This window comes from Schistocerca gregaria, chromosome 5 (assembly GCF_023897955.1).
Source record: "Schistocerca gregaria isolate iqSchGreg1 chromosome 5, iqSchGreg1.2, whole genome shotgun sequence".
Taxonomy (NCBI): Eukaryota; Metazoa; Arthropoda; class Insecta; order Orthoptera; family Acrididae; genus Schistocerca; species Schistocerca gregaria.
The window spans coordinates 569,183,972-569,209,454 of record NC_064924.1 but is presented as its reverse complement, the minus strand read 5'-3'; the positions used below and the strand labels follow the sequence as shown (position 1 = coordinate 569,209,454).

Below are 25,483 nucleotides of genomic sequence, written 5' to 3'. Positions count from 1 at the left end.
TAGTCGCTGTCTAGTCAAGGTCTGTGCCGCTTTATATTGGCGGGAGTTAAGCAGTCTTAGCGGAGGTACCAAACCTGCAGCATGCTCTGCCGCCTCGTTGCAGTGGTCTTAGCAGTGACTGGTGTCTTTGTGGCGTGCCAAGTAACAACAGCTGATGTTAATACTACTGCTGACAGAAGTAAGTACCTATAATTGTGCTACAATAGATAATTATGTTACACGTTATTATTGTTATATTTGAAACTGCACAGTTGTCGTACAGCTTGAACAGGGATTCATTGAAACTGCTAGTGTTTACGAAAGCCATTTGTCAGGTTTCGTTAATTCCGTTACCAGTTCAATAATATTCTGGATCTTACTTCGTATTTTTCTCATATCGAAGGTGCCACGAAAACTGCTTTCATAGCAGGTCAAAGCAAATATTTTACACAGATTACCGAGGCACGAGATGTAAATAACCCAGTCTTCATGCAGATATAAAGTTTTCCCCTTATTGCTTGTAAATGTAGCCTATATTTGTAGTTTCCCTTTTACCTCGCCATATAAAAGATTGTTTTCGATTGCAGCAATCTAGACACTGTTTCATGGGCAGGCATTTATCTTAATGTTGTCAGAATTATGGATATCCGCCGCCAAAAAATAACACAGGCACCAAGTATTAAAATTCACTCCTGTTTTCGACTTTACTCTAAATCCTGGGGCTTGTAATGATCGGTAACTCACCCTAGCGGACATATAATATGATCAGATCTGAGTTTGGCGTAGGAAGAATAAGAGCTGCGTATTGACCATTAATCAAGTGTGAAAGACTGTTTTCTCAAACAACAATGATTAAAACGTCTCATCGATGGTAGTAAATCCGGTGCGCACGGAGAGACCACAAGAAGTACACGAAAACAATGGAGCCAATTGAGGTGCGATATGTTGGAAGAGCGGTATGTTTGTCTTTCTTGGGGAAGTGTAAAAAATCTGATAGTGACATTTCTGGGCGCCATTTGTCCGAGGACCATGTGGATTGTAGTTATTACTTAATGGTGATGATTTTCATTTAATGCTGTTACCCATACGGTAAGGTTACTCAAAACTGTATTAAAGAATAAATTCTGTAATCACCCTGTTCACATGGGGTTCCCAAAACCGGATTTCATGAACAGGTTTCCTAATACCTCTTCCGGGTGATCTTGTAAACACTTCGAAATCTATTCCGGAAATCCGCTTCTAGTTGCCGGTTTTCAAATTTCGCAATCGATTTTCGTTCCCATGTAAACAAAACTGGTTTTCAAACGTGACTTGGGCTGCCAGGTTTCGTATTATTTAAAAAAAAAAAATCCGGCTAACATGGACGGTGTAGCTTTTTGTACAATGAAGTAAAAGTAGTAATATTAGACTGAAGCTGTTATTGAAGAGATACAGCGTTTGTGCTGATGAAATAAAAAACTATAACAGCTGTTTTCCATGCTGTCATTTTTAAGTGGGATCCTTAATATGTAAAAACGAGAGCGAAAAACGTTTTCGGAAGATAAGTCGCATGTAAACGTAGAGAATGTAAAGTACGCTACACCTAACCATAGAGTCCGCAGCTCGTGGTCTAGTGGCTAGCGTTGCTACCTCTGGGATCACGGGGTAGCGAGTACGATTCCCGGCCGAATTGGGTATTTTCTCTGCCCAGGGACTGGATGTTTGTGTTGTCCTCATCATTTCATCCTCATCATTCATTATACTGGCTATATCGCACAGTGGAAAAAAAAAAAACTGTAGTGTGAAAAAATTGGGACATTGAATGGGCGCTGATGAACGCCCCACAAACCAAACATCATCAACGTCTAACCAAAGAGAATTCGAAGCTACCCCGTTAATATTGGTTATCTGTAGTATGTTCGATGCATTATCTTTGCAGGCAGTGAAATGGGAGGAAAAAAGTAATTAGTAAACTAATTTCTGTAGCAGGTGGTGCTATAGGTGAAAAATGCGTAAGAAGCACCGAGAAAGTTATTCTTTGTTATGCTTCTTTGGATAATTTGCAAGAGACATATGCTGCTTCCATTCGTTATGATATATAAACATGCTGAAAATCATCCGACATGAAACGTTATCTAGGAATTGTGAGCGAATGATGCATGGATGATAAGGTGCACAGTATACGTTAGCGATCATTTCGTTGGCATGGCTGTTTCTTGTGATATTGTTATTGTTACAGATGACACAAAGGATTACCTTGAAGATAAATTTCTATACTTTGCTTATGGCAGTAACCTGTTGGCGAAGAGAATACATATAAATAACCCAACTGCTGTTAGAATTTCTAAGGCCAAACTTGCGGTAAGTGGTACAAGCACCACCATGTAAACAGTGATAATCTCGATAGTTAATAACCGCCCGACTCCTACAGGATTATCGGCTTGATTTCGGATACTGGTCTCGACGCTGGAAAGGTGCTGCTGCCACGGTTGTTCCTCACCAAGGAAAACATGTATGGGGAGCTGTATGGCAAATGGACAAATCCGATATGGACAACTTGGACAGGTAATCAAATTTTTGTACCATCAAAGGGTACTTGGACAATTATGTAGGCAGACGTTAATCTTATTGTAACTGCAGGTTCTTACACTCTGTTTAGGATCTTACTTACCTATAGAAATTTTTTCCACCGGTAAGTCTTCTAAGATCTGTAACGTGGAAAACACACACACACCTGACAAGATGATGCCACCACTCAGTTGATCACCCAAGACGACAGGGTCATTCTGCAGTTACTCACATTATAGGTTGACAGCTTTCATATTTTTTTATATGAATGAACTTAAGTTTCAAATGTTACGCTCGAGTGAAATAATCTTATTACTGATAACATTTCTTTTGTTTTAGTTTGTATTTTGTATAGTTTGCTTGTACCACATAGTGAAGACTGTTAAAAACAAAACTGTCACTCATATTACAGAAAACATAGGAAATCTCTTTTTAAATGTGATCAAATGTTTCTGCTCTTGAATAAGTTGACAGTATTGTTTTCCACAGTTACCCTGAACACAGAAAGAATTGTTTAATATGCCACTGACATTGTAGTCCTGTCACTCTCATTGCATAATAAAGAGAAATGAGAGAAATACAGCCATTACAGTATATACCTTTACAACCAATATAAGAAAAGTAACAAAGAGAAGAGACAGTATAGCTAATATTTCTGCCATTTGCCTGAGCAGAAACCATATTAAATGGCATGAACTTAGACATCAAGGTTGTAGTATATTCTATTGCTCATCCATTCTAGTTAAAGATCTGAAAGGACATACTTAATTTGGCCACTGTTTCAAAATGTGCCCCCATCATTCACACTGAAGTGAGATTTACTCTCTCCCACCTTCCCTTCAATTCCACTTGGTCACCAACCGAAGGCTGACAGATTGCTGCATAACAATACACAGTATGCCTTCCATGTAGCTTCATAATGGTATATTTGCTACTAGTAACAGTTTTTATGAAATGTATCCTTTCTGATTGCTAAATCTTTTGTCTTATCACTATGCTTTGACAAGGGATAAGTCTTCAATTCATTTTTAAGAAAGGTGACCTGTATTTTTGATATGTCTTTAGGTACTTGTCTTTAAAAACAGTTTCTTTTTTCTATACCTGTTTCATATATTTCCCTCACTTTTACAGGTTATATTTTGTTAGCTACTTTTGCAAATTGTTTTTCATAAAAAAGCTGACAATTTCTTGCTGAGGTATGAGCTCTAATTTGTCTCTTCACTTCAAGGTCTGTTTACAGGACCTCTCCCATGTGAAGTGGCAAAATAATTCCACATTACTTCCTTCAAATTACTTTTAGACTAGCTTCAATATATCTATTCTTGAACCATGATCTGGGTCTATCTGACTGAATATACATTTCACTGACTTTAGATGAAATTTCTCCAAGCAAACTATCAGAGTAAGCAATCAAAGTGTTCTTGATCTGAGACTGTTAGTATGAAATTGTGTTTATTAGAGTACCAGACTCATGATGTAAACAGACTTGTGCTTGCATACAGTGAAAACCCTATTTCCTCCTGTACAGAGCCAGTACAATTTTTAGAAAAATTCGCAAATTAGACTTAGCAGTGAAGATGACATTATTGCTCTTTCTTTGTTGCACAGTTTTGCAAACTTTCTTTTCAGAAAAAAGTGCTCCAGTAAAAATGGCAGCAAAGAAATTGTACATTGTGCCAGTTCAACTGCAATATCTTCTCGTTGCACTCTGGTGAGGTGGACTCCTTGCTCCCATATTTGCCAGGAACAATTGAGGTTAGAAGTGTGAGCATCATTAATAATACATCTCCACCAAACTACTATCTTGAGTCACTGAACGTCATAGTGCAACAGTCTTCTTTAGGTGGCTCACATTCGATTGTGTTTAAATAGGAGGTTTAGTATGCAGGAAGTGCTTGAAAACTTTGCTTAAAGTGTTTGCAACCTAAATAAAATTTTCGTGGCGTTTACATAAATGGATGTTATGTGGTACTTCAGAACTCAAAACCACATGTTTAGGTCTTAAGTTCAGCAAATCTTCACTTGCTAACAATCATGCCATATTCAGAAACAAAAAGAGGAAATACGGAAGTGTCTGATCCCGCCCGTCTCCTTTGACCCATGATGTACAAATATGGCAGAAACGACCATAAACCACAATTCCAATATGGCACATACAAAGTCGGTACGTACACATTATGAGGACAAAAATACATCGAAAATCTAAAACACACACACACTCACACACACTCTCTCTCTCTCTCTCTGTCACACACACTTTCACTTTCCACAAAAAGCCTAATGACACTAACGAGACAAGTGCGGGAAATGGAGTGTTTTTAGGTGGGGGCAAACTAAATATAAACAAATTAATGATGATGTAAATAAAATAGAAAGAAACTTCCACATGGGAAAAATATATTAAAAACAAAGATTCCAAGACTTACCAAGCGGGAAAGCGCCGGCAGACAGGCTCAATGAACAAAACACACACACAGAATTACTAGCTTTCACAACCGATGGTTGCTTCTTCAGGAAGGAAAGGGAAAGACGAAAGGATGTGGGTTTTAAGGGAGAGTGTAAGGAGTCATTCCAATCCCGGGAGCGGAAAGACTTCCCTTAGGGGGGAAAAAAAGGACAGGTGTACACACACACACACACACACACACACACACACACACACACACACACACACGTACAGACATAAGCAGACGTGTGTGTTTTTAATAAATATAAAGAAATTTAGACATCCACCCCCATACAAAACCACACAAAATGACAAAAAAAAACTGACATCACAAAACTCCCCAAATACCACTAAACACAATATCATCTAGAATGTGACACTTCTGTTGGCCTATATAGCTCAAAAACTTCTCCTGATACCAATATCAACATACACAGCCACACATTTGGATCGATCACTTCCCTTGACATGCGCACTGTTAATGTTATCCGTCATATCCATTCCTGAACAAAAACAATAACTGATTAATTTGACTAAAATTACCACACGATGTACAGCGAACAACTCTAAAATCGTTAACTCACTGAAACGAATTCCACTACAAACACAGTCGACACTCGAACAATTCTGGATAACGAGCAAAAGCAAACTGAGCCCATTACACCACACAAACGAAAACCCTGAACATACCAACAGAGAGCACAACAAACCACAACACGACGACATCTGCAAACACGCTACACCCACAAGCCAAACTACGCGCCGTCATGACGTCACACACGACAACACCCTTACGTCACGGGTCAAAGCTGACGCGTGGGATCGGACGCTTCTGTCGACCCCGAAAAGAACGTGTGTCACTCAAAGAAGAATAAAAATGTGTGATTTGCAGTTTCTTTCATGGACAGTCTGTATTTCAAATAGTTTTCATATCCTTCAGGCTTGGTGCTTAGTGATCTCCATCATCTCTTGAATAAACCCCTCTAACAACTGAGGCAAGTGCCAACTAGTTGATTTTGACAAGTGCCAACTAGTTCATTGGAAGTAGCGGTGAATTCTTTTTCCTTACTACCAGTGAGCGAAACATCTCCAATAAAACTTTAAGTTTCTTAACAGGACACTTTATTTCATGGTGAATTTTGTAGGTTTTTTTTTTTTCTCTACACGGGCTGTGGCTTGCATTCTTTAAAGGAAATAACATTTGCCTTTGTTCAGATTTCCCTTTTTTAAGCATCAACATTTTGCAACAAACTACTGTATCCGTTCTTTCTTCTTTTTCTGCTATTATTCTTGTTTCTTTTTCATAGCACTTCAACATCTCTTTCTTCTTTCCCCTTCCTGTATTTGCATGATGTTTTTCATGTTACCTTTTATAGTTCTCCTCGCCATTGTTTCTGCCTTATTTTACCATAGATGATATTTTGCCAGCTGAGCAAAGAAAATAATTGTTTTATGTTATTTTCTTACCAAAATTTGTGATGGAACTCTCCCAAGGAGTATAACTAATGTTAATACAGTCACTCGCATTACGTAATTACATTTTGCTGCAAACCATTTAATAGCAATAATAGAAGGCTGCAATTTGATGTAAGTTATGGAGATCAGAAGAACTATGAACTATCATTTTTTTTTTATAAAAGGTATTTATTGAAATACTTATTTTTGTTACATTACATGCAAATATGTATTTTCTAAAATGTGTGTGGTTTGGCACTATTAGTACCATAATGCATGTTTCTTATTTTACTTCATAGATTAAGGTTTAAGTAAAATAATTCATGTAAATTTTGGTTGAAACACTACTATTTAAATTGCGGATCAGTGCAATTTAACATTTCTGAGAAATACTCTTTCCACCTCTCTAGGATACCTTCCAGTTGTATTAGCATATTTTGATTTTTATCTTTTATGAATAGGTTTTCACTTTGATAACATCTCTTGCTTTTCATTGTATACTGAAACAACTTCTTTGAGTTTCCATTCCTGCTTTCCACTTCCATAGATTCTAGGACTCCAGTTAGATATTTCCTTTTCTCTGTTCGTAGAACTCTTGCTGTTTCTCTCTATTATGCAGCCACATCATCCTGGCTTCTTTCCTCCTTTCTACTGCTCTGACACTTTTTTTGAACCATTTCTGTTTCTTCGTTTTCTTTTGCTTGCCAATTGTTTTTTCTGCTGCATTTGTTACTACAGTCTTTTATTATTTCCCAAGCTTTCTTGACACTATTTTCCTCCTCAGCTTCTTGCAATGCTGTAAATCAGTTATTTATTTCCATCACATGGGCTTCTTTAACAGACAGTTCCTTCAGTTGTTTGATGTCTAAATTAGGTTTTGGTGTGGATTTTGGTTGTTGGTTCAAAATCACCTTGATTTTCATCTTTCCTACCACTAGGAAATGATCTGAGCGAATTTCAGCTTCTCTGTACGTTCTGATGTCTCTTATAAATGAAGTGAAATGTTGATATGTCATAACATGGTCAATATGATTTACTGTTTTGCCACGTGGAGAGCACCATGTACCTTTGTGTATATCTTTGTGAAGGAACATCTTTAAGCAAATTCTCATATTCTTTGACAGTGCAAAGTTGATCAATTTTAATTTGTGGTTGAGTGCTTGCTATGTTTTCCTGTTGTGGGGATGAACATATCCTCTTTACCTATTTTTCCACTAAAATCCCCTGAGATAATTCTCATATTTCTTGTTGGAATACTTTTGACTACTCTCTCTAATTCTTCATAGTACTCATCTTTCTCATCCTCAGTTAAATCTTCAGTTGGTGCATGGACATTCATAAATGTTCTATCATACCACTGGTGTTTGATTGTTATGTAAGACATTCTTTTGTTAATGGGATGGAATTCCTTAACCTGATTAACAGTAAAACCAGTATCAAATTCATGGTGTTTTTCATCTCCCCCATAAAAAATGACACAATTATCCTCCGTGTGTATCCCTCCTCCAGGCCATGTAACTTCTTGTAGAGCTACAATATCTGTCTTCTATGTTTTTAGTTCAGACTATGAACATTCCACGTCTCAAATGTGAAGCAATGTTTCTTGTTTCTATCTCGTAAATTCCTGTTCCATAGCCTATGCCTGTTTCCTTTGAATCCATTATCCGAGGCAAATCATTGATGTGAGCTGGTAGGTAAAGAATCCCCTGGCCGCGTTAAGAACGCTGCTCAGGTTGAGCTTGGTGATGGGGCTGCCACCTCACAGCTTCCAAGTTTGCTGAGTAATATTTTGGATTACCATTTCGTAAGCAGATTGCCTTTCCCAGGCTCCGAGCTCTGCCTGCCCCGTAGAGATGCCCTCCACCTCTTCTGCCGTTCGAATGCTCTTCACTGATTTTGGTCCAGCCCGGGTATTTTATTTCTCCGGGGCCCACCATATCTGGTGAGCATTCCCCTATCCGCCACCTGGGGAGGCGTCCGATGGGGGACAAGCAACCCCTCATGGGATGTGGTTTTTAATGGCCTTCTAAAAGAGCATACCAGCAACCTAAACTCATTTTGTTTTTAGTCTGCAGCTTGTGGTCTAGTGGCTAGCTTTGCTGCCTCTGCATCATAGGGTCCCGAGTTTGATTCCCAGTGGGTTGGGGACTGGGTGTTTGTGTTGTCCTCATCATTTCATCATCATCATTCATGACAGTGGCTAGATTTGACTGTGTAAAAATTGGGACTTTGTACGAGCACTGATGGAGTGCGCAGTTGAGTGCCCCATAAACCAAACACCATCTAAACCCATTTTAGTGCTGTACTGTTAGAATACATGGAATTGCTTAGTCACCTTACATTGTAACATTTGTTAATGTGTTATCAAAGGCATACATTGTGTAGAACGATAGCTGTAACCTACAGTCAAGTGTAGGCTGGAAGTTTATTGTATATCCTCATGTTTAACAGCAGTCAGTCTGCTGTGCCAAATGCAGAGAGTGTTTGTGATAATTTTACTTTACTCACATTTGAAACCGCCAGTATAAGTTGTCCATCTAAATGACCTCGAATCTCACACATGACACACTTATTCAATTGAGATTTTGGCTGTATTTTGTATGCTGTCTACCAGGTAGTACATGCTTATGCTGGCAGTACTAAGGCTTCATCTGTTTCATCCTCACTACAGATTTAGCCATTCTCCCTCATCTTGGAGTCTGAGTTAGTTTCATGTTCCATGGATTGTTGTGCATGATAAATTGTAGATATGTGGAATGTCCTTTTACACTTATTTTGTAAATATGGCTACATGCTATCCTATCTTTTTAAACTGCTCCAAATTCTCTTTCCTCCCCCAAGAAAGAAAGTAACAGTTCCAAAAAGCAAGGCTAAGGTGTCACTTTTATTTGTCTGTGGCCAGTACTATATGGTTTTCCTTCTGATGGTAAGTAATGATCAGCAATTCTGTATCTCAGTTTATTAACACTCAGTTTATTAACAGTAACACTGCCATTTTTGTCACAATATAAATTGAACTATTCAGCATGTGACAAAAGCTTATACTTAATTTAGTTCACCTAACTCGGTGGATTCCATAGTGGACCCTGCTTGCATTTCTCATAGTTTACATCTACATATACAAACATATTCCACAAGGCATTGTTTGCGGATGGTACCCAGTACCACCACCAGTAGTATCCTTTCCTCTTCCACTTGCAAATAAAGCAAGGGAAAAACGACTGATATTATTCTGCAGTCAGCTTCAAATGCTGGTTCTCTAAATTTTCTTAATAGTTTTCCTTGAAAAGAATGTCCTCTTCTGTACAGGTACTAGAGTGCCCAAAGAATCTCCGTAACACTGATGTGTTGTTCAAACCTACTGGTAACTAATGTAGCAGTCTGTTTCTGGACTTCATTGTCTTCCTTTAATCTGATCTCTTGGGATTCCAAACACTCAAACAGTACTCAACAATGAGTAGCACTAGTGTCATCTATGCAGTCTCCTTTCCTATCATAAAATTCTCCCTTTAAACCGAAGTTGACCATTTGCTTTCCACATATGCTCATTCCATTTCCTTTCACTTTGCAGCGCTATACCCAGATATTTAAATGGTGTGACTGTTTCAAGCAGGACACTACTAATACTGTGTGTAAATATTATGGGTTTGTTTTTCCTATGCATTTGCATTAACTTACATTTTTCTTCATTTAGAGGCAGCTGCCATTCATCACACCAACTAGAAATTTTGCCCAAGTCATGTTTTATACTCTTAGAGTCACTCGACCTCGACACCTTCCTGTATACCACAGTATCATCAGCAAAGAGCTGCAGATTGTTGCCCACCCTCTCCTCCAGATCATTTACATGTATAGAAAGTAATAGCAGTCTTATTACACTTCCCGACAGCAAATGTTCGTCAGACAACATATTGGGTTCTATAACTTGTTAGAGCCTATCACATATCTATGAACCTAAACCGTATGCTTGAAGTTTCTTTAACAACCTGCAATGGGGCATTGTGTCAGACGCTTTCCAGAAGTCTAGAAGTATGGAATTTGCCTGTTGACCTTCATCCATAGCTTACAGTATATCGAGTGAAAAAAGGGCAAGCTAAGTTTTGCATGTTGCCTGTAATTTTGAGGGTCTATTCTTTTGCCCTTCTTATATACAGGGTCACCTGAGCATTTTTCCAGTCACTTTGGACTGTTCATGTTGGAGATTCGTGATAAATGCGAACTAGGTAGGAGGCTAATGCTGTTGAGTACTCTTATGAAAAACTGAATTCGGATTCCATCTGGACCTTGTGTCCTCCTTGATTTCAACTCTTTCAGTTTCTTCTCAACACCAGGGATACTTATTACTTTGTTGTCCGTATGGGAGTCTGTCTGATGGCCAAATGATGGTATGTCTGTACGATTCTCCTGTGTGAACAATTTCTTGAACATGAAATTTAAAACTTCATCTTTTGTTTTACTATCTCCAACTGCCACACGAGACTGGTCAGCAAGAAACTGAATGGAAGCCTTAGACCAGCTTAATGATGTTACATACGACCAGAATTTTCTCGGATTCTCTGCCATATCTTCTGGCAGGCATGACAATGGTAATTATTGCATTGAGACCTTTAGCCAGCTTATTTGTCGTTGCATTGCAGTCCCACTCGCTCTCCATCTCTTGGATGAGGATACATTCCTGGGTGTGATTTCCGCCATGCACTCTGCAGTGTCGCTTTCTGTGCTGACGTCGACCATGGACCACTTGCCACCTAATATCCAGCACGGTAGCTGGTTGTAGCTCCCTGACAACACGGGGATTGCTCTACTGATACCTGCGGCATTAACTCCCCACGTACGTCAATGAGTAGATACCTCTCTCTCCCTGAGGCATCAGGACTCCCACAATGGCCATCCTGCCAGGTGGCCCTTGCTGTGGCTGGGTGGCACCTGTGGGGATGGCCCTTGGTTGGTGTAGGTGGCATCAGGGTGGACGACACGCAATGAAGCGTGGCACGTCTTCTCTTGCTGGTGGCTAACCACCAGCAGTCTCTAAGTGTTAGAGGGCTCACTTTAATGCAAACACGTATGACACCAAACCACTCCCCTCCCTGGTCACACCATGGGAGGAATGATAGGCTATGAATGACAGCGAGACGTATTCGCCCAGGTATCTAGTCTGGACGAGGGATGATGGGAAGGAATCCTTTTTGTCCATGAAGCCTCAGTTCTTCATAGAGCATTTAGAGGACTAGTTCGGGAAGGTGGAGGGCTTATCAAAAATGCGGTCCGGGTCAGTCTTGATAAAAACAGCATCCTCTGCCTAGTCACGGGCATTACTTGCTTGTAAGAAGCTGGGGGATGTTTCAGTTACTATCATGCCCCATAAAAGCTTAAATATGGTGCAGGGCATTATCTTCCACAGGGACCTTCTTTAACAGTCAACTTAGAGCGACGAGGTGTTCATTTCATCCGGCGTGTCCACTGAGGCTGAGAGATAATTAGGTTGCCACCGGTGCCTTCATCTTGGTCTTCAAGGGTGACACATTACCCGAGAAGGTGAAGGTGACTGTCTACCGCTGTGATGTAAAGCCATATATCCCTCCCCCATGCGGTCCTTCAAGTGTTGGAAGTTCGGCCATATGTCTTCCCGCTGTGCTTCCAGCCTCATATGTTGCGATTGTGGTTGTCCATCCTATGGCAATACTCCATGTACCCCGCCTCTCATCTGTGTTAACTGTCAACTGTGGAGAGCACCATCCCCCTTGCTTGCTGGACTGTAAGATTCTACAGAAGGAATGGAAAATAATGGAATACAAGAACCTAGACCGACTGACCTACACCGAGGCTAAACGGAAATTTGAACGGCTTCACTATGTGCGCATGATGTCATCTTATGCCGCCACTGTCACTCCTGTTACAGCTCCATCCATCGCACCTCATACAGTCAGCTCTCAAGCCGAAGGACCACACCTGCCCCCTTGATGGTGGGGGAGCACTTCTCTTCCTGTTGCTCCCGCACCAGCTACCTCGGGAGCAGCACCTGCTCAACCATTGGGGACACCAGTCCCCACTTCTCACATTCGGAAGGGATCCCTTGGGTCACTCCCTTCCCAGATTCCTACCAGTGGCAAACCAGACCCCCACCAGGGGCTGAAGAAGCCCCAGGTAGCTGGTTGTAGGGCTTCGCGGTCCTCTTCAGTCCCAGAGACTGAATCAAAGAAGCCCTCCCAGCAAGGGCAACGAAAGGAACAGTGTGAGAAATAGAAATCAAAGAGCCCCTAAGACCAAGGAAATTGCAGTGGCACCCACTCCACCGCTACCTACAAGCTCTGCATCTGAGGACGCGGTGGAGATTCTGGTGTTCGCTGAGGACCTAGATCTCGCTGGTCCATCAGACATGATGGATGTTGCTCCCGTTGGTACGCAGTCAGTGGCAGCAGGTGACCCAGCAGCGTAATCGGCCTCCTCCATCCCTTCACGCCTTTCTCGACCATGGACATTGTCATCCTCCACTGAAACTGCAGCGATTTTTTCCACCATCTTGCTGAGCTGCGACAACTTCTCCGTCTTCACCTTTTCCACTGCATTGCTCTTCAGGAAACTTGGTTTCCAGTGATGCGAACTCCCGCCCTCCGTGGTTATTGGGGTTGTTATAGGAACCGGGCAGCTTATGAGAGGGTATGTGGTGGTGTCTACATCTACGTCATTCACTCTCTTTACAGCGAGTCTGTCTCTCAACAAACACCTTTAGAGGCTGTTGCTGTTTTGGTGGATACCTCAGGGTGTAACTGTATGCAGTCTCTATCTTCCACTGGATGGTGATGTCCCGCAGCATGTCCTGGTTGCACTGATAGACCAACTGCCGCCACCCTTTTTGTTACTGAACTTCAATGCCCATAACCCTCTGTAGGGTGGATCAGTGGCAACAGGACGAGGCAGCATCGTTGAACAAGTATTGTCATAGCTCGGTATTTCTCAAATACTGGTGCCTTCATACATTTCAGTGTGGCGCATGGCATGTACTCAGCCATTGACCTTTCAATCTGCATCCCTAGCCTATTACCATCTGTCCAATGCAGCGTGCATGATGACTTGTGTGATAGTGACCACTTTCCGATCTTTCTGTCACTGCCACAGTGTCAGTCTTCTGGGCACCCCTGCAGATGTGCTATGAATAAGGCTGACTGGGACTTGTTCACCTCCATTGCCACTATTGAGCCTCTTACCAACGATGCCATTGATGCAGTGGTTCACTCGGTCACCACCGGCATCGCTACTGCCGCAGAATCTGCCATTCCCTGTTCTTCTGGGTCCCTTCGGCGGAGGACTTTGCCTTGTTGGTCGCCCGAGATCGCTGAGGCAATTAAAGATTGCAGGCGGGCACTCCAGCATCACAGGCGGCATCCCTCATTGGCACACCTCCTTTAAATGGCTCCGTGTTAGAGCCCGCCACCTCATTTGCCAACGCAAGGAGGAGTGGTGGGAAAGCTATGTCTCCACCATTGGCATTCGTACCTCACCATTGCAGGTTTGGGCCAAGATTAGGTGACTCTATGGCTGTCGGATCCCCGTCAGCGTACCTGCGCTTCCAGTGAATGGAGCAGTCTGTACTGACTCTGACACAATTGAAAATCGCTTAGTGGAGCATTTTGTTCAGAGTTCCGCTTCTGCGAATTACCCACTGGTCTTCCGCTCCCTGAAAGAGCGGTTGGAACGTTGGAGCCTTTCATTTCACACGCACCACCCTGAATCGTACATTGCTCTGTTCAGTGAGTGGGAATTCCAAAGTGCTCTAGCCGCCCGCACTGATATGGCTCTCAGGCCAGATCGCATCCACCTCTCGGTGGACTGCCAGCGACGCCTCCTAGACCTATTCAACCGTATCTGGCTTGAGAGTGAGTTCCCGTTGCAATGGTAGGCTGGAGGTGGACAGCTACTACTGCCCCATTAGCCTCACCAATGTTCTTTGCCAGTTACTTGAACGCATGGTGAGCCGGAGGTTGAGTTGACTGCTTGAGTCTCTAGGCCTTCTGGCTCAGTCTCAGGGTGTGTTCCGTAAGGACCGCTCTGCCGCGGGTAATCTGGTGTGCCTAGAGTCTGCCATCTGTATGGCCTTTGCCTGCCATCAGCATCTGGTCACCGTCTTTTTCAACATGCGGAAGGCATATGATACGACATGGTGACATCACATCTCCTCTATGCTTCATGGTTGGGGTCTTCAGGGTCTGCTCCCGATTTTCATACAAAATTTGCTGTTGCTTCGTTCCTTCTGTGTGCAAGTTGCGGCCTCCCATAGTTCCTCCTGAGTTCAGGCGAATGCGGTACCACAAGGAATTGTCTTAAGTGTCTGCCTCTTTTTAATTGCAATCAATGGGCTCGCTGCAGTAGTGGGAACATCCGTCTCAGCTTCCTTGTACGCTGACGACTTCTGCCTATACTTAAGCTCCACTGTCATTGCAGCTGCTGAAAGGCAGCTGCAGGGCGTTATGCACAAGGCGCTGTCTTGGGCTGTAGCGCATGACTTCCAGTTTTTGACTGCCAAGACCTGCGTTATGCGTTTCTGCCGGCGACGCGCTGTTCACCCTGAGCCATGGCTTTTTCTTGGTGTTGAACCTCTTGCTGTGGTGGAGAAACATCGGTTTTTGGGATTGGTTATGACACCCGGTTGACTTGGCTCCCTCATAGTTGGCAGCTTAAACATATATGCTGGTGGCACCTTAATGTTTTCATTGCTTGAGTCACACAAGCTGGGGTGCCGATCGGTCTAACCTTCTACCAGGCATTAGTTCAGTCCTGTCCAGATTATGGGAACCTGGATTACGATTCGGCATCCCCTTCCGCATTGCAGTAACTGGACCCATCCTTCACAGTGGGATCAGACTCGCCACTCAAGCTTTGCAGACAAGCCCTGTTAACAGCATACTTGTGGAGGCAGGTGTCCCTCCATTGCAGTTCTGGTGCCAATGATTACTGGCCGCTTATGCTACACTCGTTTGTAGCGTGCCCGGGCATCCCAATTATTGTCTCGTGTTCCCTCAGTTGGTCGTCCACCTTCCGGAATGGCGGCAGGGTGTAAAATTGTGGTTCACATCAGAGCTCTTCTCCCTGGGCTTGAGGTTTTCTCTCTTCCACCCCTTTTCTGGGCACCTCTGCGTATACCCCTGTGGTGTGTGCCCCGCCCACGCCTTTGGCTCGATTTGGCACAGGGCCTGAAGGCACTGCTTTCTTTCAATCCTTACCACGTTTCAATGCTCTGACGTTGTCTATGCTGATGGTTCGATGGTTGCTGGTCGTTTCGGTTATGCTCTTACTCTAGGGAATCATTATGAACAACCCTCATTGCCGGCTGGCTGCAGTGTTTTCACTGCCGAGCTGGTCGCCATCTCTCGCGCCCTTGAGTATATCCGATCCTGCTCAGTTGAGACCTTCGTTACATGTAGTGACTACCTGAGCGGTTTACGAGCTATTGACCAGTGTTTTCCTTGCTCTTGTCTGGTGATGCCTATCCAGGAGTCCCCCCATACTCTTGCCCATTGCGGCTGCTCTGTGGTCTTTGTGTGGACCCTGGGTCATGTCGGCATCCCGGGAAATGAAAACGTTGACACGCTGGCCATACAGGCTGTCGGTGCACAAGCCTTGGAGAGTTGCCTCAGGTCAGTTTTGCAGCAGAAAGTACTTCGCAGCTGGGGTGAAGAATGACACATCCTTCCTTAACCCAACAAACTTCGGGCCATCAAAGAGGCTACTGGTGCGTGGCACTCCTCCTTGCGTGTCTCTTGCCAGGACTTTGTTGTCCTCTGCTGGCTGCATATTGGCCACACCTGGATGACACACAGCTATTTAGTGTGCCGTGAGGACCCACCTTTATGTTGCTGCCAGTCAGCTTTGACGGTGGTCCACATCTTGTTGGACTGCCAGCTTTTAACTCCATTCAGGCAGACGTTTGCACTGCCTAATACGCTTCCTGCACTTTTATCAGTTGACGTTGTGATGGCAGATTAAGTTTTGAGTTTTATTTGTGCAGGAGGTTCTTATTGCTTGATCGAAGTGTTTGTCCTATTTTTGTGTTGAGTCTGGCCAATTTTAGACTGGGGTTTTTAGTGCATTTCTTGGTGGTTGGCTTTTCCTTTTTTATTTCTATGGTCGGCCAACCACTGTCACACTTGGTGGGATTTTAATTCCTTTTGTCTAGTCTCTGTATATTTCTTGTCCTGTGCCGTCTCTTGTCATCTCCATTATTTGTTTTTATTCTTTGAAGGTGCTTCAAGTTTGTGGAAAAAGGGACCGATGGCCATAGTAGTCTGGTCCCTTCAATCCCACAAACCAACCAACCAATACTTGTAACAGAATGCTGCTGACACCCAGCAAGTTCCTATTAAGCCATAAATACAATACATTTGAGTTCCATTTCATACAAGCTGAACTGACCCGACGTTGACAAAAGGTAATATGCTGATGCAAATCTGGTTGGTTAATGCAACTCATTGGCAGGTTGAGGCATATGACATGCTCAGCCCATGAACTGCCACTGTGTGGTGGCAAATGTTTCTGGCTAACCATTCGACAGGGAAGAACACGTTCGGAAAAACCACGTCAGCGAAGTGGGCCCCAGAGCTGCCTCCTCAGTAGTTGCGAAAGCTTGAATTTTGTGTTTGTGTTTGTTTGTGTGTGTCTATCACATACCAACGCTTTTGTATGGTAAGTTACATCATCTTTGTTTTTAGATATATTTTTCCCACGTGGAATGTTTCCCTCTATACACACACTTCTCTAGAGACATGTGCTTGACACACCAAAGCCATTCAACGGATGTTCAAAATGGAATGGTGGCATAATGTAATTGAACAAACTGCCACAAATGAATGGAGATGAAAGCACTGAGTATTGTTCATCGTAAGAATAAACATGATGTAAACAAGCACAAACATGATGATTAGTCAGAAGATGTAGCACACACACTAGTGTTGTTACACTCTTGGAATTAGGTCCTACTTATGTATAGATATTCCAATGTATTGTCACAGAAGAAGCTGAGTAGCACCGTCACTGTGGTGTAGCAATTATGATACTAGACTATTGCATGAAGGGTCACGAGTTCAAAACTCAGCTGTAAAATTTTAATTTGTATATTCCTTTCGAGGACATTCTAGAAGTGTCCACAAACATCAAGAATCATTTTAGTAGAATGTTCTGTAACTGTATATACACTCCTGGAAATTGAAATAAGAACACCGTGAATTCATTGTCCCAGGAAGGGGAAACTTTATTGACACATTCCTGGGGTCAGATACATTACATGATCACACTGACAGAACCACAGGCACATAGACACAGTTAACAGAGCATGCACAATGTCGGCACTAGTACAGTGTATATCCACCTTTCGCAGCAATGCAGGCTGCTATTCTCCCATGGAGACGATCGTAGAGATGCTGGATGTAGTCCTGTGGAACGGCTTGCCATGCCATTTCCACCTGGCGCCTCAGTTGGACCAGTGTTCGTGCTGGACGTGCAGACCGCGTGAGACGCTTCATCCAGTACCAAACATGCTCAATGGGGGACAGATCCGGAGATCTTGCTGGCCAGGGTAGTTGACTTACACCTTCTAGAGCACGTTGGGTGGCACGGGATACATGCGGACGTGCATTGTCCTGTTGGAACAGCAAGTTCCCCTGCCGGTCTAGGAATGGTAGAACGATGGGTTCGATGACGGTTTGGATGTACCGTGCACTATTCAGTGTCCCCTCGACGATCACCAGAGGTGTACAGCCAGTGTAGGAGATCGCTCCCCACACCATGATGCCGGGTGTTGGCCCTGTGTGCCTCGGTCGTATGCAGTCCTGATTGTGGCGCTCACCTGCATGGCGCCAAACACGCGTACGACCATCATTGGCACCAAGGCAGAAGCGACTCTCATCGCTGAAGACGACACGTCTCCATTCGTCCCTCCATTCACGCCTGTCACGACACCACTGGAGGCGGGCTGCACGATGTTGGGGCGTGAGCAGAAGACGGCCTAACGGTGTGCGGGACCGTAGCCCAGCTTCATGGAGACGGTTGCGAATGGTCCTCTCCGATACCCCAGGAACAACAGTGTCCCTAATTTGCTGGGAATTGGCGGTGCGGTCCCCTACGGCACTGCGTAGGATCCGACGGTCTTGGCGTGCATCCGTGCGTCACTGCGGTCCGGTCCCAGGTCGACGGGCACGTGCACCTTCCGCCGACCACTGGCGACAACATCGATGTACTGTGGAGACCTCACGCCCCACGTGTTGAGCAATTCGGCGGTACGTCCACCCGGCCTCCCGCATGCCCACTATACGCCCTCGCTCAAAGTCCGTCAACTGCACATACGGTTCACGTCCACGCTGTCGCGGCATGCTACCAGTGTTAAAGACTGCGATGGAGCTCCGTATGCCACGGCAAACTGGCTGACACTGACGGCGGCGGTGCACAAATGCTGAGCAGCTAGCGCCATTCGACGGCCAACACCGCGGTTCCTGGTGTGTCCGCTGTGCCGTGCGTGTGATCATTGCTTGTACAGCCCTCTCGCAGTGTCCGGTGCAAGTATGGTGGGTCTGACACACCGGTGTCAATGTGTTCTTTTTTCCATTTCCAGGTGTGTATACACCGTATGTGTTCTGGCTGGAGGCAGTTCGCACCATGCTCTTGTATTTGCAAGTATTGAATAAACCTTTGTTAAGTGAAGTTAGTGATAGTCATTCATCTAATTACACCATCTTCAATGTGACATTAACACCCATAAATGTTTTTCTTAATCACGCTTTAGCTATGTAGCTATTATTTCAAAAATGTCTACAGTCAGTCTCTGTACTGTTTATTTAAAAATTGTTGAGTGTGCTTCCTGCTCCATAGTGAAACACGTGTGTGGAATATGCTGAGAAACAGGTTGTTCGTAACATTTTTTCCTAACTTTACAGAAAAAAAATCATCTTGAAGTTTTCCTCAGGACTATATTTGATACAGGTGAGGTACAAATACACGCCGAATGTATAGTGGAATCTGATGCAGATCATGGATCACTCTTTCAGATTTTATGAAAAATGCAGGTCTTCTTGTTTCTAATTGCATATTGCATGCGAAATGCCTGTTTCCATTTCAAATATAAATCTGTAATAATTGATATCTTATGAAAGTGTGTTATGTGAGGTTGTTTAAATTAAGAAAACATAATTTAATTTTTACGACAAAAATGAAAAACCAAATACTCTTTATTTTGGTCTATGTCAGTTGTTTTATACAGCAGATGTAGTCTCACATGAACCAGAGTGATAAGTGCCATCGAAACATGAAAAAGAATAATTTTCACAGCTTCAAGTACACGATACAACTGCTGCATTTTTACATTTGCCACTGTACCATTGCTATATGAACCCAACACATCTGGAACCAAGTTAAGGGATGGGTCATGAGAAATAACAATCATCTTAAGCCGCCAGACATACTGGAACTAATGCACACAGCTTTTTCACATATCACTGCCGAGTGCTGGCTGAGTGTAGAACGGGTGGCTTCGTGAATTCTGTTGGTCGTCGACTCGGTTATTAATGTAGCAGATGACAATTCCAGAACTGAAATGTATATCTCGGTTGTGGATAAGGAAGGAGCTAAGAGATTACCAGAGGACTGACTGAATGAATACCTTCAGTGGCACTAGCATTCAACAATACAGTGAAATAAATCCCTGCAGTATGCTTTTGCATCGCATATAGTTTGCTCAGAAAAATTACCCTATGTTTAAGTTAGGAATTTTCATCACTGTTGGTTTGTAATTAGAATACTATGTTAGGTGAGAACAAGAGCATTTTATGCTTTCTGGTGCAGTAGTCATGGAGTTTTGCCAAATATTATTCCAGTCTCTTTAAAAATTAAATGACATTTGAAGCTGTATAGTTTCTCTGCTTGTCTCCTTTTACATTTGAACTACAACTGTTCACATCATTGCAGGTTATTTGGACCCTGGTTAGCCATTGCTGTCAAAGTTAAATGCGCTGGTGAAGCTGTTTAGTTTTCTGCATTATCGCTCAGTCTGTATGCCTGTAACACAGCATAAAATGTATCCTTATGATTGTACTTGACTGTACTGAATATAGCTTGGCTTCTGCCCACACAAAATGAAATCCAGTGAGACTCAAGCAAATGCGGAAGAATACATGGTATAATGTTTACATAAGGTTTTTTCTTGTGATGAACACGATATAGTAGAATAATTTTGATGTTTACTGATGTTTATGCATTTTGTGTCTATAAACTGCATACCGAGTGGTGGTCCACTTAAAGTGCTTTCTATCTTAGCATAGCTGATCTTGAAAGAAAGCACTACACAAAATGTGGCACGCATCAGAATAAAGGGGCAAATCATTAGTCAGCCTAAGTATTAGTGTTGTGTTGTGTTGTAGGACTATATATAAGTAGCAATGTGTGAAGTATTGATGACATCCATATAATGTGTATTGTTCTGTAGATGAATAAATAAATAAATATTCCAAGACTTACCAAGCGGGAAAGCGCCGGCAGACAGGTACATGAACAAAACACACAAACACACACACAGAATTACGAGCTTTCGCAACTGGCAGTTGCTTCGTCAGGAAAGAGGGAAGGAGAGGGAAAAATGAAAGGATGTGGGTTTTAAGGGAGAGGGTAAGGAGTCATTCCAATCCCGGGAGCGGAAAGACTTCCCTTAGGGGAAAAAAAAGGACAGGTGTACACTCGCGCACACACACACACACACACACACACACACACACACACACACACACACACACACACACACACATACACATACACATACACAGACACACGCAGACATATTTAAAGGCAAAGAGTAAGGGCAGAGATGTCAGTCGAGGCGGAAGTACAGAGGCAAAGAAGTTGTTGAAAGACAGGTGAGGTATGAGCAGCGGCAACTTGAAATTAGCGGAGGTTGAGGCCTGGCGGATATCGAGAAGAGAGGATATACTGAAGGGCGAGTTCCCATCCCCGGAGTTCGGATAGGTTGGTGTTGGTGGGAAGTATCCAGATAACTCGGACAGTGTAACACTGTGCCAAGATGTGCTGGCCGTGCATCAAGGCATGTTTAGCCACAGGGTGATCCTCATTACCAACAAACACTGTCTGCCTGTGTCCATTCATGCGAATGGACAGTTTGTTGCTGGTCATTCCCACATAGAAAGCGTCACAGTGCAGGCAGGTCAGTTGGTAAATCACGTGGGTGTTTTCACATGTGGCTCTCCCTTTGATCGTGTACACCTTCCGGGTTACAGGACTGGAGTAGGTGGTGGTGGGAGGGTGCATAGGACAGGTTTTACACCGGGGGCGGTTGCAAGGATAGGAGACAGAGGGTAGGGAAGGTGGTTTGGCGATTTCATAGGGATGAACCAAGAGGTTACGAAGGTTAGGTGGACGGCGGAAAGACACTCTTGGTGGAGTGGGGAGGATTTCATGAAGGATGGATCTCATTTCGGGGCAGGATTTTAGGAAGTCGTGTCCCTGCTGGAGAGCCACATTCAAGGTCTGATCCAGTCCCGGGAAGTATTCTGTCACAAGTGGGGCACTTTTGGGGTTCTTCTGTGAGAGGTTCTGGGTTTGAGGGGATGAGGAAGTGGCTCTGGTTATCTGCTTCTGTACCAGGTTGGGAGGGTAGTTGCGGGATGCGAAAGCTGTTTTCAGGTTGTTGGTGTAATGGTCGAGGGATTCAGGACTGGAGCAGATTCGTTTGCCACGAAGGCCTAGGCTGTAGGGAAGGGACCGTTTGATATGGAATGGGTGGCAACTCTCATAATGGAGGTACTGTTGCTTGTTGGTGGGTTTGATGTGGACGGATGTGTGCAGCTGGCCATTGGACAGATGGAGGTCAACGTCTAGGAAAGTGGCATGGGATTTGGAGTAGGACCAGGTTCCATCAGATTCACGTAGTGATCTTGACTATTGTCTGTCCGCATTGTATTAAGCATCTTACTGTAAGCTAGGTACTAGGGCAATCCATCTTTTCCAACAAATAAGAATTGTTCTTTCCAACAAAGGGGTAATAGGAATTTCAAAAAGTCATTGTTATAGCTATATTCACCTAAAACTGTGCAGTAAGACTACCTGGCAGGTTGCCTACCCTGTGTGTGCCTACCTGCAGGTTTATTGATGGGTGCCTTTGGGCACCCTTGCTCAATGGGGCAGTGTTGGAGCAGCCTATTCCAATAAAGGTGTAATACAAGCTATGGAAGAAGATTTTTCATGGCTACATCCCCATGGTTGTGTGTTTAAAGTTGTTCTATGATAGGGGGATAGTCCCTTGTAAGGAGATTATCAAAATCATGATAATCAATGCTGCACAATTTTACTGCAGAATATACTAAGGGCCAGTTTAAGGTCCAAGTGACCCAAGTCACTGCTTGGGGCACCAAGCTAAGAAGGATGCTAGGGGCACGGAAGATTTCTATTCAGGATGTATCACAGTTAGTTGTGGTTTCTTGGGGCCACCAAGGGTATCCAGGTGCAAGATTTGTATACAGTGCACATCAGTTAGTAGCAAAAACTGACATAGGCAAAAGTATACATGGGAAGGGAAGGTGGCCAAATAAGACACTTTTCTTGAAAAATGCACTCAAATCAGGCCTTGAATACGCTTTGATTTGCACTGCCATCATTAAATTTAAAGCATAATGAATCTTGTTTGTCATCCCTGAAACTAAATTTACATGTTCGACATTCTTTACTATTAGATTTCTTCCAAGTTTCAGTCCATGCATTTCTACGATAGCAGCACCTTATCGGCGCTACAGAGCTTGAATTAGTGCTGCTAAAGACAATTGTTAATCTTTGCCTGCATCATTCTTACACTGCGACTCATGGTTTTAACCTAGATTTTGAACGATAGCTGTGCAGTGTGTACACTATAATGAAGCTTCCGGACACATTAAATACCCGTTTCAAGACCTAGACTGTTGTCTTTTGGTAATGTTAAGTGTCCTGCAATAGATCTTGTTGTCGTCGTCAGTCCAGAGACAGTTTGATACAGCTCTCCATGCTATTCTATCCTGTGGAAGCCTTTTCATCTCTGAATAACTCTCCCTCTATGATTTTTACTCTCCACACTTTTTTCCAGTACTAAATTGGCGAACCCTTGATGCCTCAGATTGTGTCCTATCAACCGATCCCTTCTTCTAGTCAGGTTGTGCCACAAATTCCTCTTCTCCCCAATCCTGTTCAGTACCTCCTCATAAGTTACATGATCTGCCCATCTAATCTTCAGAATTCTTCTGTAGCACCACATTTCGAAAGCTTCTATTCTCTTCTTGTCTAAACTATTTATTGTCCATGTTTCACTTCCATACATGGCTACATTCCATACAAATACTTTCAGAAACGACTTCCTGACACTTACATTTATACTTGATGTTAAGAGAATTATCTTTTTTAGAAACACTTTCTGTGCCATTGATAGCCTACATTTTGTATTCTCTGCTTTGACCATCATATTATTTTGCTCCCCAAATAGCAAAACTTATCTACTACTTTAAGTGTCTCATTTTTTAATGTAACTCTATCAGCTTCACCTAGTTTAATTTGACTACATTTCGTTGGCCTCATTTTGCATTTGTTGATGTTCATCTTATACCCTCCTTTCAAGACACTGTTCATTCCATTCAACTGCTCTTTCAGGTCCTTTGCTGTCTCTGACAGAATTACAATGTTGTCGGCAAACCTCAATCTCCTTTGGTAATAGTGCTCCTAAAAGTTTGAAGTTTATCGACAGAGGTAATTTCCTTCTGTACATCAAGTGTATATATTTTCTTTGCCATTATTTATTAGCTTTTGGAACACTTCTGCAAATTCTTGAAAAAACATTTTTTTATTAGTCACTGCTTCTCAGTGATACTTCTGTTAAACTTGCCCATAAATAAGGTTTTTTCTTCTGTCTTGCGCAGAACTGACACAGTCTATTTTGCTGAGAAATCTATTGCGTGAACACTTTAACCTGCAGATAAAAAGATACGTGCTATCATTTTGACTTGGTTGTGACATTCTTATGTCTGCAAACTAAGCAAAATAAAATGGCCATTACTTGGTATGTGCAAGACTGCTGCTTTTACTAGAAGTTACAGTGAAATAAATACACACACAAATTTTGATGAGGTATCCTGTATTGCAACCTGTAATTGGTGTTATTACTGGTGTTAATACAAAATAAGATGCAAGTTTGAATTCAGCTTTCTAGATTGGGTATCTTATTTTGCAGACAAGAAGGTGTTTCATCAGACATTTACTTTCCGTTTGAGGTTGAAGTTGAGAAACCAGATGGGAAGAAACTGCTGTGCCGCTGCTATCAACTATGTAACACTCCAACAGAGCTAAAACCAGGGCAGCCTATTCCAGAAGACCGACTTCCCTCTGAACTTTACCTGAGTGTGATAATACAAGGAGCACGAGAAACAGGTCTCCCAAATGAATATATAGAGCAATTAGAAAAAATATCTCACAATAGCTACAAAGGTGACAACAGCACAATATTGTCTTCTCTGGTATCAAGTTCATAAGTGTGGTGTATGTGACACACACACACACACACACACACACACACACACACACACACACGACTTTACATTTAACGTAATGCCAAGGGTAAGATACTGAAACGGTCAAAATAGTTTTAACTGTTATTAGGTTTTGTCAATAAAAATTATTTAAGATGCTCTGTATTTAAATACTGTGTACATGTATTATACTTTGTTTTGTTTTGAAGAGAGTTATGCAACATGTGGATGAAAGCAAGCCTTTTTGCCATAGAGGAACTTGTTCTATTGCATACAGAATAGAGGTCACTGAAAAAACTTAGGAATCACATTAGCTGAACTTCTTGTGACTAACCCCATGAACAACTATCACACAAATTTCAGGTGTGAGGTACTTGAATGTGTAAATTTAAAAACTTCTTATCTGTTATGAACTTCGGTAGTGATGGAAACTTAAGTGGTTTTGTTAAAGCCAGTTTGAAGTGTGACTACATGTAATTGGAGAGAGAATTTAAAAAAAGGATGTCTAAATATGACAATAAAAAGA

The 25,483-nt window shown here is 42.8% G+C and overlaps 1 protein-coding gene across 4 annotated transcripts; it reads left to right on the top strand.

The window, feature by feature from the left end:
- On the top strand, nucleotides 1–25,483 carry LOC126272655 (gamma-glutamylcyclotransferase-like). 4 transcript variants are annotated; one of them, XM_049975659.1, is made up of 4 exons: nucleotides 1–178; nucleotides 2,198–2,319; nucleotides 2,390–2,523; nucleotides 24,663–25,483. In XM_049975659.1, the coding sequence occupies exons 1-4, from the start codon at nucleotides 82–84 to the stop codon at nucleotides 24,958–24,960; spliced, it is 651 nt and encodes a 216-aa protein (XP_049831616.1). In that variant the 5' UTR covers nucleotides 1–81; the 3' UTR covers nucleotides 24,961–25,483. The 4 variants fall into 4 exon arrangements, with proteins under 4 accessions (XP_049831616.1, XP_049831615.1, XP_049831619.1 ...); XM_049975658.1 differs by lacking the exon at nucleotides 1–178 and adding an exon at nucleotides 1,781–1,919; XM_049975662.1 differs by lacking the exon at nucleotides 1–178 and adding an exon at nucleotides 1,876–1,970.